This window comes from Tinamus guttatus, unplaced genomic scaffold (assembly GCF_059628265.1).
Source record: "Tinamus guttatus ecotype Peru unplaced genomic scaffold, ASM5962826v1 Tinamus_guttatus_pri_ptg000240l, whole genome shotgun sequence".
Classification (NCBI taxonomy): domain Eukaryota; kingdom Metazoa; phylum Chordata; class Aves; order Tinamiformes; family Tinamidae; genus Tinamus; species Tinamus guttatus.
This window is the reverse complement of record NW_028288774.1, coordinates 8611443-8630120: the sequence shown is the minus strand read 5'-3', so window position 1 is coordinate 8630120 and position 18678 is coordinate 8611443. Positions and strand designations below refer to the sequence as shown.

Sequence of the window (18678 nt, the reverse complement as noted above, 5' to 3'; positions counted from 1 at the left end):
TGAAATAGGATACTGCTTTTTAGAGACTATCTGCCCTGGTTGCTTTAAAGTAATTTGGAGAGGTTCCATGTCTAGTTTTCCATATTTTCCTGGAACTGCCCACACTTCTGGGTTCACTTCAGCATAAGCTTTGTCAGACATTTTGCACAAAGTTACAGTAGTGCAAGCTTCTTTATCATCTCTTACAATACTGATTTGCATTCCCAATTTAGCCATCAAATCCCTCCCCAGCAGATTGCAATCACAATTTGGGACAAAGAGAAAATCATGCATCTCAAATTTATTTCCCACATCCACTACCAGTGGCTGGATAATACGCACTCGTTCGTCTTTCCCACTTACCCCTTGGATAACCAAGGAGCCTTTTGACAATCTCCCTCCTTTTGGCATGAAATTCAAGGTGGATCGAGAGGCTCCTGTATCTATCAAGAAACACACTTCCTCTCGGTCCGGACCCACCCTACATGTTATCAAGGGCTCCCGTGTGGTGGATCCTTGGTATAATGGGAGCCCCTGACATCCCTGGCAATCCATTTCCATTAGTCGGTGAATTTCCTCTTCCTGAGGATCTCTTAGCCTCTGTGGGCATTCCCTTCTCCAATGTCCTTCCTCATTACACAATGCACACTGATTTCTTCCCAATTTTTGTTTTAGATGGATATCTTCTGTTGAAGAGACCATCCCCCTGCCCTGCCTTTGACTACGCCCTTGAGATCGACCCCTTCCTCTGGCCCTTGGGGGTCCCTCACGGGGCCTCACAGATCCTTGTGATTGCCTTATATACTGAGCCATAATCATTGCCTTTGTCTTTGCCTTTTCCTCATCCCTTCTCACATACACCTGTTGTGCTCTCTTTACCAATTCCTCTAATGGTTTATCCTGCCACTCTTCATCCTTCTGCATCCTCCTTCTTATATCAGGCCAAGATTTAGTGACAAACTGTACTTTTAGTAATGTGTCAAAGGCTGGTCCCTCAGGGTCCAGTCCTCCCTGTTTCCTCAAAGCATCTCTAATTCTTTCTAGCCAATGAGAGGGGCTCTCATCTTTTCCCTGTTCCAAGGTCATAGCCTTTGACATATTATTAGTTCTGGGGACTGCCATTTTAATGGCTCTGATTATGTATGCTCGATAATCTCGAAGACGGGTCAAACTGACTCGATCATTTGGATCCCAATGGGGGTCTCCCACTGGGATCATATCATCCACAGTGGGTGCATCTATCGCATTTTGGCCTGCCTGCGGGTGTTCGTCCTCCCATAATTGACGAGCTTTTTGCAAGATCATTTTCTTTTCCTGGAATCCAAATAAGATTCCTAAAAGAAAATCCCAATCCTTCCAAGTGTAATCTGCATTTCCTAGATATTCATCTATCTTTTCCCTTACTCCTATGGGATCATCTAAATAAGGAGGTAGTTCTTTCTTTAATCCCCTTATATCTTGGGTGGTCAGTGGCACGATTACAAATCCAAATCCCCCATCCTGACCTCCCAATGGAACCTGTCGTAGGGGCATTTGCCGAATTTTTGTCGGAACTTTAGAAGTTTTTGGCACCTCGTACTGGGTTCCTTTTCTTGTTTTTGAAGGGGATAAAATGTCCTGTTCCTCCTCCTCTTCACTGTCACTAGAAGCAGGAGGTGCAGAGGGGACAAGACCTGTGGCTCCTGATGCGTCGTCCGACCCTACAGGGGGCCACCTAAATCCCCCTGGTAACTTATATTCTGGCCAAACAAAACAACAATATTTTATCATTAATTCCATAATTATTTCTAGGGGAATGCGTAAGTTATCCCAAACCCTCAAAAGTCTCCCCAAGGGACTATATGGGGATAAGTTAAGGTCATCATTCCTTTCCCCAGCACCCTCTTTTGCCTTCCCTTCGCTGCTCTCCCTGGACTCCCATGTCGGGGTCGCCACCCCTTTTGTTCCCCACTGTCCCATAGTACTCACCAGTGAGATTTCAATAGTCCTTTCCGTCAAACCTGGTCCTTTCCGTTGGACTTTAGCGCTACCCGGAGGTCCTTTCCTTCAGACCTAGTCCTTTCCGTCAGACTATAGCGCTACCCGGAGGTCCTTTCCGTCAGACCTAGCCCTTTCCGTCGGGCTTAGCGCTACCGAGAGGTCCTTTCCGTCAGACCTAGTCCTTTCCGTCAGACTATAGCGCTACCGGGAGGTCCTTTCCGTCGGGCTTAGCGCTACCGGGAGGTCCTTTCCGTCAGACCTAGCCCTTTCCGTCGGGCTTAGCGCTACCGGGAGGTCCTTTCCGTCAGACCTAGCCCTTTCTGTCGGGCTTAGCGCTACCGGGAGGTCCTTTCCGTCAGACCTAGCCCTTTCCGTCGGGCTTAGCGCTACCCGGAGGTCCTTTCCGTCAGACCTAGTCCCTTCTGTCAGACCTAGTCCTTTCCCTTCCGTCAGACCTAGTCCCTTCCGTCAGACCCCTTGAGGACCCCCTCCCGGTCCTACCTGCGGATCCCCCGATCCGCTTCTCGTCTGTCTCCGGACAGTCTCGGGAACCCAATCAGTCGTCCGGTGCAGGCTGCCGTCGAAGGGAGTCGATCACCAAAAGCTATGGTGAGGCGCGCCGTCGACTCCAATCGCCGTCTGCCGTTCCCGGAAGGTGGAAGGATCCCGGACGAGCCCCCAATTGTGCGGAAAATCTCGCTGTCAAGAACTGAATGTCCAAAAAGGAGACAGAGGAGTCTTAAAACTTTATTCGAATAAAGGGAGAGTCCACCGGGCATATCCCTGTGGGGTCTCTCAGATTGCTGGGGGACGCAGCCCCCCTTTTATCCTAATTTCCCGACCGAGGGACGCCCTCTCCTTTTCCCCATTGGCCAAGGTACTCAGAAGTTACAGCCTTCCCGGCCCGCCTACACCGAACTCCGGCCTCCCGCCATCTGTTCTCACCTGAGCTCACCAACTCCTTTGTCCCCCTTGCTGAAGAATGTGGGGCAATTGCCCTATTTCCCTTCTTTGTAAAGGCCCCATCTCCTTGCAGATGGCTCTTTTTGTCCTTCTCGGCTCATGGCTCCACTCAGTCTCCCCTCCCTTTGTCCTGCTCTTCAGCCAAACTGTGGAGAAACCCCCTTATTGATGAATACAGAAACTTGAGCATTCCGCTCACCCATAAACTCAAATATGATAGTTATGACTAATGTGAAGAAAGTATATTGCTCATTTCATGACCCACTTAGAGAGCACTGATCAGTTGCTCAAGTTTCAGGCTAATTTTGGTGCAGAATTTTCTCTTCTTTAAGCTGCTGGACACAGATATAAAAGTGGTCACTCTCATTTTCATAGCATTGAAACAACTACTTCTCATAAATTCTATTAAGGCAGCAAAACTGAAGACCTTACCCAGTTTCTTTACTATACATGACTGTTTTTGTTGTTGTTGCCTTTTTTTTTTTTTTTTGTCTCGTACTCACTAACATAGTGCATTTAGCCACGAAAATCAGCTTTTGGTAATATGTTACTTTTCACTATTCATGCTGCAATGTGAACACTCTCAAATTAATTCCAGTCTCATTCATGGATAGCAGATTTGACTCCTCTGTGGTCATTTTCGGTGCAAGTCAGGAGAGCAGTAAGGAGCAGGGGATGATGAACGTGCTCTCTCTGCCAGCCAACACAGACTATAGAACATGTGCTGTATGTTAGAGCCATGAACAATGTTCTCCTCACTGATTCAGGGTTCATGCTAGTTGCTGGAGGAGCCTAAAATGTTGGGCCACACAGTCAATTGGCCCTGCAGGTCTTTGCTCCTGCTTCCACAAAGAGCAACCTCCAGTCAGAGACATTATTGCTGCAGAGCCCCTCTGCAAATATTTTAGCCTTAACTAACAAAAGACTCCTGTGGAAAATGTATGAATCATGATGCCACAGTAGAGAAGATTCCCTTGTTAATTAGCACTTAGAGAGCTCCTGCTGTGAGCACTGCTAAGGCTGCAAGGTGAACCAGCAACAGAACTTGAAGGAAGCTGCTCCTGACAGGACAACTGCAGGCACTTGCATTGCTGAGAATACTTCTGAAATATTTTGGCTGGCCAAAAGAGAACTTAAGAGCTTGCAAGACATGGGAGTGCCCCGTCTGGGACCAGCTCTGTTGCATCTGGAATGTATACCTTGGAGGGGTGAGGGCAATGTGAGGCATTGTACGAGCATGCAGGACCGCTGGGTACGTGCAAGTGCGCACGTGGACACGCTGTTGTTTATGTAAGCAGAGAGGTCACCTCAGCACAACCTATGGACATACATCAAGTGCTGCTGTAGCAAAAAGTGGACCTAATGGGAATCTGTGTTCTTAATAATTTACGAGGATAGTAAAAGGAAAAATCCACTACAATTATGAACATAACCCAAAGACCGAAACATCGACTGATGCTAAAACTACTAAGACCTGTTGGAGACCAGAACTCTCTTGTACTCAGCATGATGTAAACGTGTAGAAAATCATAGCATCTGTTTCAAAAATAGAGAAATATGATTGAGAGGTTTGAACCAAAGGACATCACAGAGGAAACAGGCCCCATTAATCTACACAACAGATAATCCCATTGCAGTTGACAAGTGCCCTGTCCCAAGTGATACAGAAGCCTTTAACTTTATAGAAAGCACAAAGAATAGGCAAAGCAATCATATGACCTCACTTCTGCTGTGGTTCATGCAGGTCAGGTTTGAAGCGAAGAGATGGAGCACAGGTGGAAATGTGCACGTCCTATCTTTCGCTGGGGTGAACCAAGGATTACAGCCTCTGAGGCTGCCAAACCCGTGACCTCCAGAGCAGTTATCCATGCACTGACCTAAGTACTTGCCTGCAGAACACACATTAAACATCAAAGCATATTTCTAATCTTAAGAAATGCTGAGAAACCAATGTAAGACACCCCATAGCTTCATTAATTTTCCATTTTCAGAGGCAGCAAGCTTGAACCCACAAACTTGCACTTAGAATTGACTTTTATTCATGAAAATGAATAAACAGAACTGTTTGAAAATGGGCTCCAATTATCTTTGTACACTGCTGCAGGGAAGGGAACTCATCAAACAGTTCTGTTTCTCTAAGTGTCTTGGCAGTATCCTCCTCGCTTGCACACAACCATTTAGGATTTTTTTCCCATGAAATTTGATGCTCCCATCTTGTCATCACTCCCCCAAGCTGAGGGGGGAGCGCAGGGGCAGGGAACAGTTTGGCTTACAACACCCAATAACAGTTCGAAAAATAATAACGCGTTCTTCCATTAATCCCACATACTTGTTCTTCAGGGACTGATTTGCTTGAGCCAAAATTCTGCTGGAGAGAGACCAGACCTTGGGAGCCAAATTTTGGTCTTGGTGTCACCACGATAAATCTTGAAGAGTTCCACGCAGTTCAGCCTACCTAGTAAACACAACAGTAAAAGCCTGAACAGAATCAAGCTCTGAAAATTCATCCCTTTGAAAACTGTTAAATTTTTCTTGCAGCTGTTTTAGAACCATCTATCTACAAACTAACACCAAATCCATACAAATTTGTTGAATAAAACTTCACTAGCAGCACTTCTAAAGCAGAGATTGATGCTGAAATGATTTGGTTTTTTAAAGGTCACCCTAAAAATTAATGTGCTGACAAACACAGACCCTCAGATTTTTAAAGAGTGGCCAAATTACTGCTCTGAAACAAAGAAGAAAATTTCAGCTCTGATCTACAGAGATGAAGTTGAATTTATCAAGCTGCACTGTGATAACAGTGATCTGGTCCATATGTCAGTACACAATGGTTTTGTTGTACAGATAAGTCTGACATCAGAAGCAAAAACTTTTCAAGTCTGAATATTATTTAAATCGGTAACATATGTTCCCATAGGAAGCTTGCATAATAGCTTCATTGTACTCTCAAATAGCTGCAAAGTGCTCAGAATTGTAAAACTGATTGTATGCATGTGCTGCTCTCACTGGACTGAATCTACAAGACAGGAGACAGCCCCCAACCCTGCAAGCAGTTCTAAGGCCAAGGCTTTATGTCCCTGCAACTGCTGTCCTTTCACAGTCAAACAAACGTATGAATGCAAGGAGCTGACTCTGGGGCCTGCTCTGCAGTATTGCAGCCTCACTTATTTTGTGTTTATGCTTCCAAAGTCAATCAGCGGGAGGCTGTAAAACTGCTGGCACCACTCTCCTTGGCCTTGCACCTCACAGAGCCGCTCACGCACTGTGGCTGCAGCAGTTGCTGCGAGCATCTTGCACTGCCCTGCGCAGGTGCAAGCGCCTGCCCAAGGTGCAAGGTACTGGGGCCACGTCCTGCCTTGGCAGTGCCAGAAGCTCTTTTTTAGGCTGAAAGGCCATGGAAATCTAACACTTTATAATTTGGCCTCATTCTTCCTTCTGAACTGTATAGGCTTTTTTTCCTCCCGTCCACGGCAAGTATTCCTAGTCATGGTGAGAACATAGAGACTTCAAAAACTAAGCGAAAAAGACTTTGACAAACAAATTTCAACTCATAAGCTTAAAAACATCAGAAGGCAAGTGTGTTTTAGTCAGCAAGGTCAGACAGAAAGCTTGCATACATAAAAGGCTTGTTTAACAGCTGTGTCTATGAAATGCTGTTTGCACTATCTCCTTTTACATGCAAATGAAGAATTTCCATGTGAATGAAAAGTCATTGTTGTCAAGAGCCTTTGCAGTGAGGCAGCTCTGTTGTCCAATCCTTTCTGGTCAACTTGCAATTGAATAAAACACTGTTTTCCACATGGTCTGCAATGCTGATACCACCAATAGTATTTCTTCCCAAAAAAGGATTTAAATTCTATTTAAGATTTCTTTCCTGACACCTCCCCACCACCTGTTCTATACATTTCAAGGTTGCAGTAGGGACAAAGGTCTGGCATTGCTCTTTCACTGGCAGTCTCTGCCTCACACTGCATTGAAGGGCAAGTGATCTCTAGGGAAGTAACACGACTGCCTTGTGAGGCACAGAGGTAAAAGAGGGGCAATGTTCACATATCCACATTTTGCCTAGCCTGCTGTACAGACAGCAACTCTGTTCCAAGTTCTTCAGCTCTGTGGTTATGCTGCAACAACTTTCAGGGACTTGCTAGAGCAAATGGTGAGCAACAAGGAACCACGCACCTTGGCCAGTACTTACTCCAACACAGAAATCTTGAGAAGCGACGGGAGCCTCCCCAGCTCCAGCAGCCAATGCCACTCGCTATTCAAGCGGTTGGGCCGGTGTCCAGAAGCAGAGCCAAGGTGCACACTGGCACCCTCTGGGCTGGCAGAATACTCGAGCTAGTGCACAGATGTGCCCGTGACAAATGCCGCAAGCAGAGACAACCTCACACTGCAGAAAAGTCCTCATTCCATGAACGCCACCAGTGCCGAGTCTTCCACAGGCTTCAGCAGGTGCCGGTTTCCCAGGCGAGCTCCCCGAGCACTCATCTTGGCTACGGTGCAAAGCAGGATATAACAGAGCAGGAACCCTGTCCCCTGAGTTCTATCTTGGGGCCATTTGCATCTTACTATTTACAGCCCTTTCATACATTACAGCTTCTCGTCACTGAACTCGCTGTAGCAACCTCAATATTAAACTTGCTACAGCGCTTGTGAGCACTTTACTCTGCAAGTCAAATTGTATCTCATTAAAAGCAAAAGTACTTGTTGATACCAAGAGAACAAGGCCATTTTTAAGAGAAATGGAGTGTCAATGTACAGGCTCCTGTAACTAGTCACAACTGCACTGAAGTTAATCCAGACTTTCACTTCTGTTAAAATTAATATACATAGTGAAGTGAAAGTCCCTAAAATGTAGCTTTAGTTTCAAATGTTCTCATTTTCAGTTACTGTCAAAAAACCTGGAGCAGAATAACGGGCTTGATCAAAGCTGATGTAGCTGGTGTTAGGAACAGCAATTCTCTAACACACGAATCTATAGTGTGCGTGGGCAGGATAACACAATCCTGTGCTAATTTACTTTTGATCATTAAACTGCCTGACAGTTTAGTTATTTGGTAGCACTTAACAGATAGTGGAGCATTAACAATGAAGTATGAGTTCCTTTAACTTAGCTCTTGCATTTCCAAGGAGTAAAGGTTGCCAAAGTGAGGTTCTGCAGGCCAAAAACCACCCGTGATTTCTCTTTTTAAAGCACTGTACTTCAGCCCCGCCTTGGACATGAAGCTGTGCCCCAGAAATGCTGCAAAACCCAAGACACAGTGCTACACCCCAGGAGGTGCATTACATATTCCACAAGAGCAACTAAATTTTCAAACAGGGTCAAGTTCAGATACATAGTAAATAAAACTCTCACTCCCACGTCTCAGTTGTCCCATGAGTTCGTCCCAGAGCTGCTGACATTTCCTATAAATTTGGCAATCCTTCACTCTGACTGTTGAAAGTTTATATATAAAAAGTAACGGTTAATGAAACTGTGGTTACAAAATGAGTTATTTACATTAAAGGAATGAATCCCACATCATTTTGAATTTCCTGCATGGATAATGTTTTAGTCTCCCACATGTTGTGTGCCTCCTTCACAGTATGTTCTAAGTTTAAGTTTTGGCAGAATAAGACAGAATAAGACAGATATATTACAACTTTGATTTAATATAAATCTAACCCTTTAAAATCAACACTTGAAATTTAATGCTGCACAGTAAGCAAAAGGAATATTTGGTAAAAGATCTAAATCAGTGGACAGCTTCACTGATGTTAAAATTATTTTGCTCCAAAACTACTTTTTCTACGCATCAGAAAAATTAAACCACTATATTAATTGATTGCAATGAACTGGGTTTGCTTTTCAGTTGCTAACTTTTTTCCCCCACACTAAATGGTTTTAGAGTTGTCACTGAAAAAAAGGAGTTACCACAGAAATGCGTTGATATGAATATCTAAAGTGAAAAAGTAATTTAAAGTCCTACTGTAAAGTGCTTAAAATGCAGCTTCTCAAGAGTCTTTCAATTAAGCACTTTTCTCCTACACTAAAGATTTTCTGTCACTCTCGATGGCTATTTCTTCTTTGTACCTTTTCCTCCATTTATTATCTCTGCATATATTCAATGAGCAAATAAACAAACAAAAAAATCACAGAGTGAAGAGGTAACAGTATTTGTTCCTTGCAAACAACCACAGTTATTGTGCAGGACCGAAGTGCAGAATCCAGCCTGCTGGGCAGACTGCAAGCGAGGGTAAAAACCATTCATTGACTCTGATCTACACTAGTCTCAAGAAAGGTGCTTATACCAGACATTATCAGCTCTATCCAGCTGGCTTTAAGCTTCCCAAGTAAGGGAAAGTATTCCCAGTATTCCTCTGGCTCGAGCCAGACAAGGCACTACCTGCATTCAGAAGTCTACATTTACTCCTTGAACTTTTAGGGGTTCTTTACATTTCTTCAGCGAACAGAAAGGTTTCCAAACTGATCTATCCAAAGGTTCACATAAGCCAACTTGAAACACACTCCAGAAATAATCTGGTATCATTGCTAAGTAGAGATGGTTGGGAACAACTTAACTTTCTTTAATGAGAAAAAAATATAGAGATATAATTTTATTTCAAACTGTTGAAATTAATGTTTCCTCTGCAGTATTATGTTAGGCTGAAAATGCAAAAAGGAAAGAAACATCAATGAAGATGTCTGCAAGTGGTGTTTAATACTAATGAATGTATAAAATCAGAGGATTTTCCTTAATTAATTACGCTTTGCGAATTTCAAGATAAATACCACTTATACTAAACTATTCAATAAAATCAATGCTATTCTTTTTTGACAAGAAAAGAATAGTTTAAAAATGCCCTTTACCTTAAAATAATGGGAAAAACAATTGAAAGATCATGGCATTTTACACATCTGAGCAAATGCCGAATACACATAATTGGCTTGTTCACAGATGAACTTTACAGAATGTCCTCCAGACAGTGGAGGCTGCATTGCTTAAATACATTAAAAATAGTGTAAGACATTATACAAGTAAGCATACTATATTTTTTTAATCCTCTAGCATAATTTAGCAACCACATTTTCATGTGCTTGTTTTAAAAAGGAAGAAACTAATGCTACTGACTCATTTTTCATAGGATCCAAATTTAACACGAGACAACAGACCTTACTTTCACCAGGAGAAAAAACAAACGAACAAACAAACAAGACACACTACAACTTCCCATGGAACAAACACAACATTTTAAAAGTGGCTTTATCTTAGGGTACACTGGGAGCAATGTATTTCAAAAAGGGTTTATGAGACCTTAACTGTGGTAATTACTAAGAAAGAGATAAACTAAATAAGAATCAACACAGCAAATCAAACCTCTGAATTCTTTTTGGCAGTGAGAAGAAACAGAAGAAAGAACAGAAAGTTGGCAGGTAAGCTCATGAGGCTGATGCAGTCCAAACCAGGGAGTAACACAAATGCTCCGTCAAAAACAATCCTTCATAAAGCATCTATTACTGAAAGTTGGCAGTAGGTTTTCCTATCGCATCTTTTTGTTCATGTTCTCAGCTCCACAGTGCGGCTCAACATGAAGAAGGCAGAGCACACGTGCATTATACCTGCTGGAGATAGGCACAGAGCATCAGGGGTAACACGGTGCCTTCAGAATCACAGACCTCTCTTCCTAAAATATGAAGGCATCTCTTTATTTCTTTTTGCAGGGGTCGGCCCATCCCAAACAGACTTCCTGCAATTTATAAAGAACTCACACCAAAAGAATAAGGCTTTGCCAAACAGCAAATCAAAGTAAATCTCTGCTGTGTGCAGTAATGTGCCCATGGAAGGTAACAAATAAATCAGCTCCTACACTATTTTCCTGAAATTAGGTTTTAAGAAGCTATTGCACACTGAAATCCTATTCATTTCCTCATCATTCACATCACTTGGCAGTTATCAATTGATAACTGCCAAGCAAGTAGCTTGTAGCAAGGCACTATCATGTAAGAGTGAGTCAAAGCAACCCACAAACCCATTACACTAGTGCTAGGATTATTCTTTTTTTCCCTGTTTCTGTAAGGATACTCTTCCTGATTGTTGCTTGGACCATGGTTGTTATGGAGACTATAAGAGCTGCAGAGCTCCACCAGCAACAGGCAAATCACAAGAGCTTCCCAGACCAATTCTTTGGGTTTTCTCAGGTGACTATCACAACCACCTTCCATCATCACTAAACACTTAACTGTAAATTTTTTTAAGTGATCCCTGAAACATAGCAGCTGCTAAGCTTAATAGCTGGGCACATAAGTGCTTATTTGCTGGCAGAAATCAGTTGGTTATTACTAATGTTTTTATTTATTATAGAACAGGAGCATCTAGTGCATGTAACTGAAATTACGATCCCATCAGGCAAAGCTTTGTATATAATGCATTAAAAAGACTGTGTCTGCCCCTAAAGAGTTCATAAAGTAAACAACTGAGGCAGAAACTCCATTTTCAACAACACTGGAGCAAACATAGGGAGCAAGTCCGCCACGTGGCTGAGACATGGCAGGTCTGTGGCTAGCCCACCAACTGAATGGTATTTTGCAAGTTTTGGGCCCATGGCTCAGCCACAAAGCCACCAACTGCCTCTCGTCCATGGGGAAGCTGCTGCAACTGCTATCTCCAGCCGATTCAGAGAGTAAAACTGCACCTGTAACCCCAGAGACTACACTGGAGAGACTGTGGTGCCTTAAATGTCTCACATTCATTAGCAACAATAGACAAGTCTTAGCTAATTACTACTGAAAAACAACCAGTATTGCTAAGAACAAAACAGTGATTAATATATCATTCCAGAGATTGTCTTTGGAAGTGCTGAAAGCTTTTATCTCTGCATTTTCTTGCTGAAGGAACATCTTCACCCCTGTAAGGCTTGCTCTGAGATGAGCCACAGTAGTGTGTGCAATGCCAGCTGGAACTGGACCTCAGAGAAAACTGCTTATGGAAAAGGGAAAACAAGAGGGTTTCAACCACACAAGGGGTGGGAGGGTTTCCTGTAAATAACCTCAGGCTCCTGCAGAGGTACTTACTGCTCAAAGATTCAGAGTTATGTTAACAGGGCAGTGCCCCAGGCAGCAGTAAAGAAAAGCTGAACTGTCATCCCAGATGGGTGCACAGCGCAGAGGTAACGGTGTGAAAGGAAAGGTCAATCAGCCTTTGCTTTTCTTTTTACAGATACACTGACAGTGCAGTGCTGTCTCTACTCAGATGTAGAACAGAGAAGGGGTGCAGTTATCAACTCACGAGCTCACCTCGCTGGCGTTTACAGACAGACATGCTCCGCATGTTATCTATTATTTACATCCTTTGCTCTTCCACCAGCTACGTTTATTCTGCAGAAAGCACTGCGGTATGTGAGACAGTCCCTGATGACCTTCTGATGGTTTTCGTGCTCTGTATGGTACCTCAGCTTGGATCACAAAATAGAAATGTGATAGTGGTGCCATGGGAGATGAACACTACCTCCATGGAAGAGCTCTGTCCTTTTCTCAGAGGTAAATGAGTGCAGATTCTCTCTGCTCAGGTTAAAATGCAATGAGTACATTTGACTGACTTCAAGAACAGAAGACTTTCAGACTTGGAGCTGTAATGATACAACTTGCCTCCTAACCACATTCCTCAGAGAAAACTGCATGCAAGGCTTTCCAGCAGCTGGGCAAGTGAGCAAGCAGACATATTCTACCTAAAAACCTGCACAACATGCAGTTTTGCTCTCTTGTTATGTACTTATTCCTGAAAACACACTCTCTAAGCTTCTAAACCAGACCCTGTATATAATTGTAATATAATGTTCCTTGCAGCGAAGCTGATTATCACACCATGAAAAAACAGAGATTTGAGGAATACGTGGGGAAAAGGCCCTGTGGGTCTGACCCAGGTTGCAGGGTGCTTCAACTGCAGAAGGCTACATGTAGCATAGCGTGCTTGAGAGAAGATCCTTGCAGGCACTGCAAAGCCACAGCCCTGTCTTGATGGCCTCCCATTTAAAGCCTGAAAGACATTCACACTATGTACTTTGCGTATGTAACTGTTGAAATGAAAATGAGAAGGCATGGGAGCACTGAATTCCCTTTCTAGACAAAGGAGAACTCAGCATCTCTGGGAGGTCTACCCAGAATCATTAACTGTTCAAAGCAGTCAGGTTGGCTGGGAACCTAAGGCAGACTGGCTAGCTGGGCTTTACCAAAAAGCCAAAAGCGTTTCTAACACCAAGTCATTACTTTGCATGAATAATATGAACATCTCGAGGCAAGAAAAAAAAAAGATAAATTGGAGAAAATAGAGTAAGGAAAAGAGTTAGTGGAGTAAGTGAAAATGACAGGAAGAAAACATATTAAGGGGAACAACAAGAAGAAAAAATAGATTAAGGGGAGTACTGTCCGTAAGTAATTTCCATCCAAAACTACCTAGTAAACAGCAGATGCCTGGACACACACCACCCTTTGTCCTTCAGATTGTTGGTGACAAACATTACAGCTTAGTCCCATAGAGCATGGAGAAACTTTGTTCTGAGCCTGCAAAGCAGTTGGACAGATGTTCAGTTTTCAGCACTTCTACTGAAGTTAGGCTGCTTGTGACTTTCAGAAATCTAATTTGGATGTGCACCAAGGAATAATACTGCTGATTTCAAATGCCCAGGGAGCAGGATTCAGGTCTCAAAAATATTTTTAAACATTAAAGTCCTTACAGTTACAAAATAATTGCTTTGCCTTCAGTTTCTTAAAGTCATGAAACCACCAGCAAAACCCTCGCTCAAGTCACTTAGTTGACAGTTTTGGTGGCCTTTGCATAAAAAGAGGGCTTGAAATTTGAAAGGTTTGAAAAGCAAGTATCAAGATTCATGCATAGCCACTCTTGTCTCCAATAGCTGGTGTCTTAAGGAAAAAGAAATCCACATCCTAATACCCATCATAAAAGCATGAAAAGTGATAAATCTGAACGCACTCTGCACCTTGCTTGTTTGAACCTTGAGGACATCTGTTTCTCATCACCTCCCTCCCACAATGACTTTACTCACCCGAATGGGTAAGGAAAAACAACCCCTTTTTAGTGGGAATCCTTTTGCAACAGGACAAGAGCAGTGCAAGAACTGAATGCAGTGCAGATTGTAGCACCAAAAATTTTAAGCCTACCTGGATTAGGCAAATCTGATTTGCTTTTATTCCTCAATCTTGGACCTCATGCTCTCTGCAGTCTCTGCTCGCATGACTTAAAATACAAGCGTAAATAACTTGATTTCAGTTTCTTAGTTACCCCTCTCTATAGCAAACAGTTGCTGAAGCAGCCCTGGGAGCTGACCAGTCTTCTCCTGGGCTACACCATGTAGAGCTGAAGAGGGGGAACGAGTGCTAGTGAAATAAAAGTCTGCCTGGAAAACCATGCTTCTGCTACAAACTTATGGGAACCAGTTCCTGACACTCCCATATCTGAATTAAAAGGTCTTTCATAAAGATATTTATCTAACATTTTTGAACAGGTCTCTTCATTCATCCCTGAGTTCAGAATAAAAGCAATCAGATAAAAATACATAGGCTACATGCCAAAGCAGAAGTAGTAATTCATTGGCCTTGAAGTACAGTTTTTACTGGAATCATTATCAAGACAAGGACCATGTGTCATCATAACTGAAAGACAGTTTTTAAAATATACTTTTCATAACAGGTTCCATGTTTTTTTCCTCAATTATCAGTTCATAAATCTCTAATTTCTTGGCTGGTAGCAGATGGGTGAAGGTCACCAAATGAAGACCTCATGAAATTAGTGTAATGTAGCAAATTAGCAAGACTCTGAAGCAAATTCCTTTCCACACTGAACTGGCTTCTCCAGAGCTCTCCCGCTTTTGCAAAGGGCAAACAAAGATACCTCCCCTTCCCCTAAATTCCCATTTAGCTGCCAAAATGGATTATCTGCAAATACACTTGGATTTATTTTCATTGTGGATTAAATAAGTAATAATGATATGCTCCACTTACATATTGACATAGTGCCTTTCAAAGTTAGAAGTAGTCAAAAGTAATGCAATCATTTTGGGGAGTGGGGGAAGAGAGTGAGGAGAACATAAATTTACAGGAATTACCAGGAAAAGCCAATATCTGAAACTACCTGGTTTTCCACTAGCAAGCCTTGCTCTCCTGCAAAGATTAAGATATAGAAGACCCTGAGCAACCCCCATTGATTTCTATGAAGCAACAAACTGCAACACACATCCCAGCTTCCTCACCAAGCACAGCTTAAGTTTCCATTTCGGGTGCACAGGAGGGAACACTTCGAAAATCAGCAAGTGAGAATTCTGAGTCCTTATTCTGACAACTTCTTATATGCGGTTTATTATCAAAAGAAGCTTTTCCTTATTTTCAAACAGAAAAGAGTTTTCATAAACTCATAAAATAAACAGAAAATTCTGCTTTGCAAAAAAGAACAAAAAGTGACTGGGGTAGGTCATATTCCTAGCCACTTCCTAACTGACAGCCTTTCATTCATCATGATTCACCATAATACCATCTTTTCATACAAGAGAACATACAAGAATGTCTGGTTTTAATACCTTAAACATATATGAAACACACTGTCTTTTCCCTGCTTCAGTCTACTCACTCTTATTTTTTTCAGTAAACAAAGCAATTCCCAGCTGTCCTTATAGACATAGCCTGTTATTTGTTGCCCATTTTCAAATTATAGCCACAATGATTCTGACTTCGGGGCCAAGAAGATTTACAGGAATTACTTTTATAGAGAAGGAAGAACAATTTTATATAATCTTCAGAAATATACTATGAGGATTTTAGTCAAACACAACAAAACAATCATCTTTTGGACCGAATTCAAACATCAACAATTTAAATTCAGAAGTGAAATTTCTAGATTTTAAGTAACTGAAGACAGTCTGTTAGAGCAGTAGCAGCTATCTAACATTAACTACAGCAGATATTGCCATGATAACAATGTTGTTTTAATGGGTATTCAATTGACACAATACAGATGCTCCAAAATAAAATTCAAGAACACAGGCTGTGCTTGCATGGGCTATGCCCCTAATTATTTACGTTTGTCAAAGACGGACTGTCAAAAATTGGAATTAATAAATGAAAGCTGCTGCTCTCTTGTGTTCCAGAGTTCTGGTCCAGGAAAGCTAACAGTTTCTTTTTCTTCCTTTACCTCTTCCACTATAATTGCATATAACCAGCATATAAAAAGCATGCTTGTTTAAAGGAGAAGCCTGCAGCTTTTCAGGGGCCTGCATGCCTGGGAATCATCAAAATATTAGACCTGATATCCAAGCCAAACTTATTGGTATTACAGTTGATCAAATCAAAGTTCAATATGAGACCAAATTTGACTCCTTTCTACTCCTTGAAACAGGTGAAGCCACAGAGAATGATTTGCAAAATCTTTTCATGACAGTGGTTGGAGTCACAATACAAAGATAAATGCAAAAATCCTACTAAAACCTTTAAGTTGAGCAAATTAAACTAGTCTTAGACTAGACTTTAAGACATATTTAAAAGTTTTTCTAAACTAAATCCTATATTGAAACACCGATAGAACTAGTCAGAACATTTTGCACTGAAAAATTTTGAGAAGATGGATTTTTTTGACCAAAATAATGATTTTTTTTCTCTTTTTAATAGAACAAAATGAATGAAATGTCTTTGTATACTGTGAAGAATATAATTCCTTCCACCCACTATACTTCCTCCTCCACTGCAGTAATGCAGCAATTTCCTGTTTACGACAGTGGCTAGTTGCCATTAAAATAATTGCAGCACTGTGCATTCACTATTTTTACACATTATGAACTAAAAGTGAAAAACATTTTTAGACTACAAATACTCCATCTTTTCCTCAGAGCAAGGAAAAATAAGAACAAAATGTGATAACTGAATAGCAAAGTGAATTTTTTTTAAAAAAAAACATTGTCTAAAGTTTTTTTTTCTTCTTTCTGACTTAAAATGCCTCTTTCAGAGAATATTTATGATTGTGAACACGGCCGGCACTCTGACTCACAGCAAACGACATCCCAGGACCCTGTGTTACCCAACTCACAACAGCTGCCGCGTCAAATCTGCACAATCTTGTCTCTCCCCCCGCCCGCCTTTTTTTTTCTCTAGTAACAACTACTATAAGCTCAGTCAATGATCTTAGAATCATGATGCTTCATTCACCAGTAATAAAAACTGGAGGTTTGTTAACTGCTTTAGCGATGATCCATAAGACCGAATATTTTACTGCCTTTCACATTAGGGATGGTGTTCTCTTTAACGATGGTAAGTAAAGGGACAGTTTGCTCCCCAAAGTTGGTTGCCAGCCATATAGAATCAGAGCGCAAAGGCAGGCTTCCACAAAGCCGTTTGTCGATATGAATTCCACTTTGCTACTGTGCATTATTCATCAAGGATAATCCACACAGCAGCACAGGAAGGAGCCTTTATACCCTCCCACACCTGAAACCCCCACCTTCTCCCAAAGAAGTGCAGTGCTCTTGCAGAGCTCAGTGAATCAAAAACATGGAGTTTTGCCATCACAGCTGTAAAGCAGCCCAACTTCACTGACTTCAAGGATATCAAGTTGATTTTTATCAGCCGAGCAATAGAACAGACTACTGAGTGTACTGAAACGCTCTTTAATGCATGTCAGGACACAGAGAAGAGGCTCAACAAAAACAACAAAATATTTCCTGGAAGCAGGTTCTTCTGGGAGGTTTGTCTGGCTCCCAACTAGAGGTGAAATCTTGCTCAGCTTTATAGCAAACTCCCACTGACTCTAGCACTGCAGGAACTTCTCTGGTGGCATGCTGGGGGTAATTCACTGGCATCATTGCAACTACACTGATTTGGACCTGCTTTGATCCTGCCCTTAAACTTCCGAGGTTGTGGAGTCTACATTACCTAATCCATTATTAAGGCTCATGGAAATGGAAGGAATGTAAGCAGCACCAGTGAAGATTTTATCACTTAAATATAACCGAAGGCTGTTATTCTGTGCATCTATTCAGTTATTCTTACCTCACAGATGCAAGCAAGCTATTGTTCAGTTTCAGCTGTCTCAGGTTAGGTAGATAGGCACCTATGGGAGGAGAATAAAGAAGCATTTTGCAGGACCTGGTAGCAAGAGAGAGGAAACTTGTGTCAACAAGCTAAAATATTTCATTTCACATGCATTTCTTACCTGTTTCTGCAATATATGCTGGACCTCTCTAAGAAAGTTAATGAGACTATTTCACTAGGAAAATATTCTAGCCTTTGCATTTTTGCAACATATACGTATGGTCTGCATGACTGCAGAATTGTAGTTTTTGGAAACTCTCTCAGAAAATTATACCATGTCATCCCAAACAAACAACAGAAACTGGCTTGGTAGCAACTGTGTTTTCTTCAGTCCAGTTTAATACCCTTGTTGATTATTAACTGAACGATATTCTGAAGGGCTAAAGAATGCTTTATAACATAGTATTCCACAAAGCATCTTCCTTTGATGCTTGCTTTTGCTTCTCTCTAAATTTTTCTCCATTTATTTGATGGTAAGTAGTGATGGAGTAATTGGATACATAGCTAATGTATTTTTGAGCCAAACAACAAAGTATTCTCCCTCATGCCACATCATATTTTCCTAACAAAGAGGTTGCCCAAACTAATTTTCTTTTCCTAAGCCTTGCCTACTCCCATTAATTTTGTGGGTGTGATCCATTCATTACTATTCAATTGTACAAGCTTTGTATCTAACAACAACTACA

At 41.8% G+C, this 18678-nt stretch overlaps 1 protein-coding gene across 1 annotated transcript in view; it reads right to left on the bottom strand.

Moving 5' to 3' along the window:
- Positions 1-18678, bottom strand: part of LRRC56 (leucine rich repeat containing 56) — a 63824-nt gene that overhangs the window by 21382 nt on the left and 23764 nt on the right. Inside the window, exon 4 of the mRNA XM_088525681.1 lies at positions 17951-18011. Within this exon, the coding sequence (XP_088381807.1) occupies positions 17951-18011 (61 nt within the window). The remainder of the gene's footprint in view (positions 1-17950; positions 18012-18678) is intronic.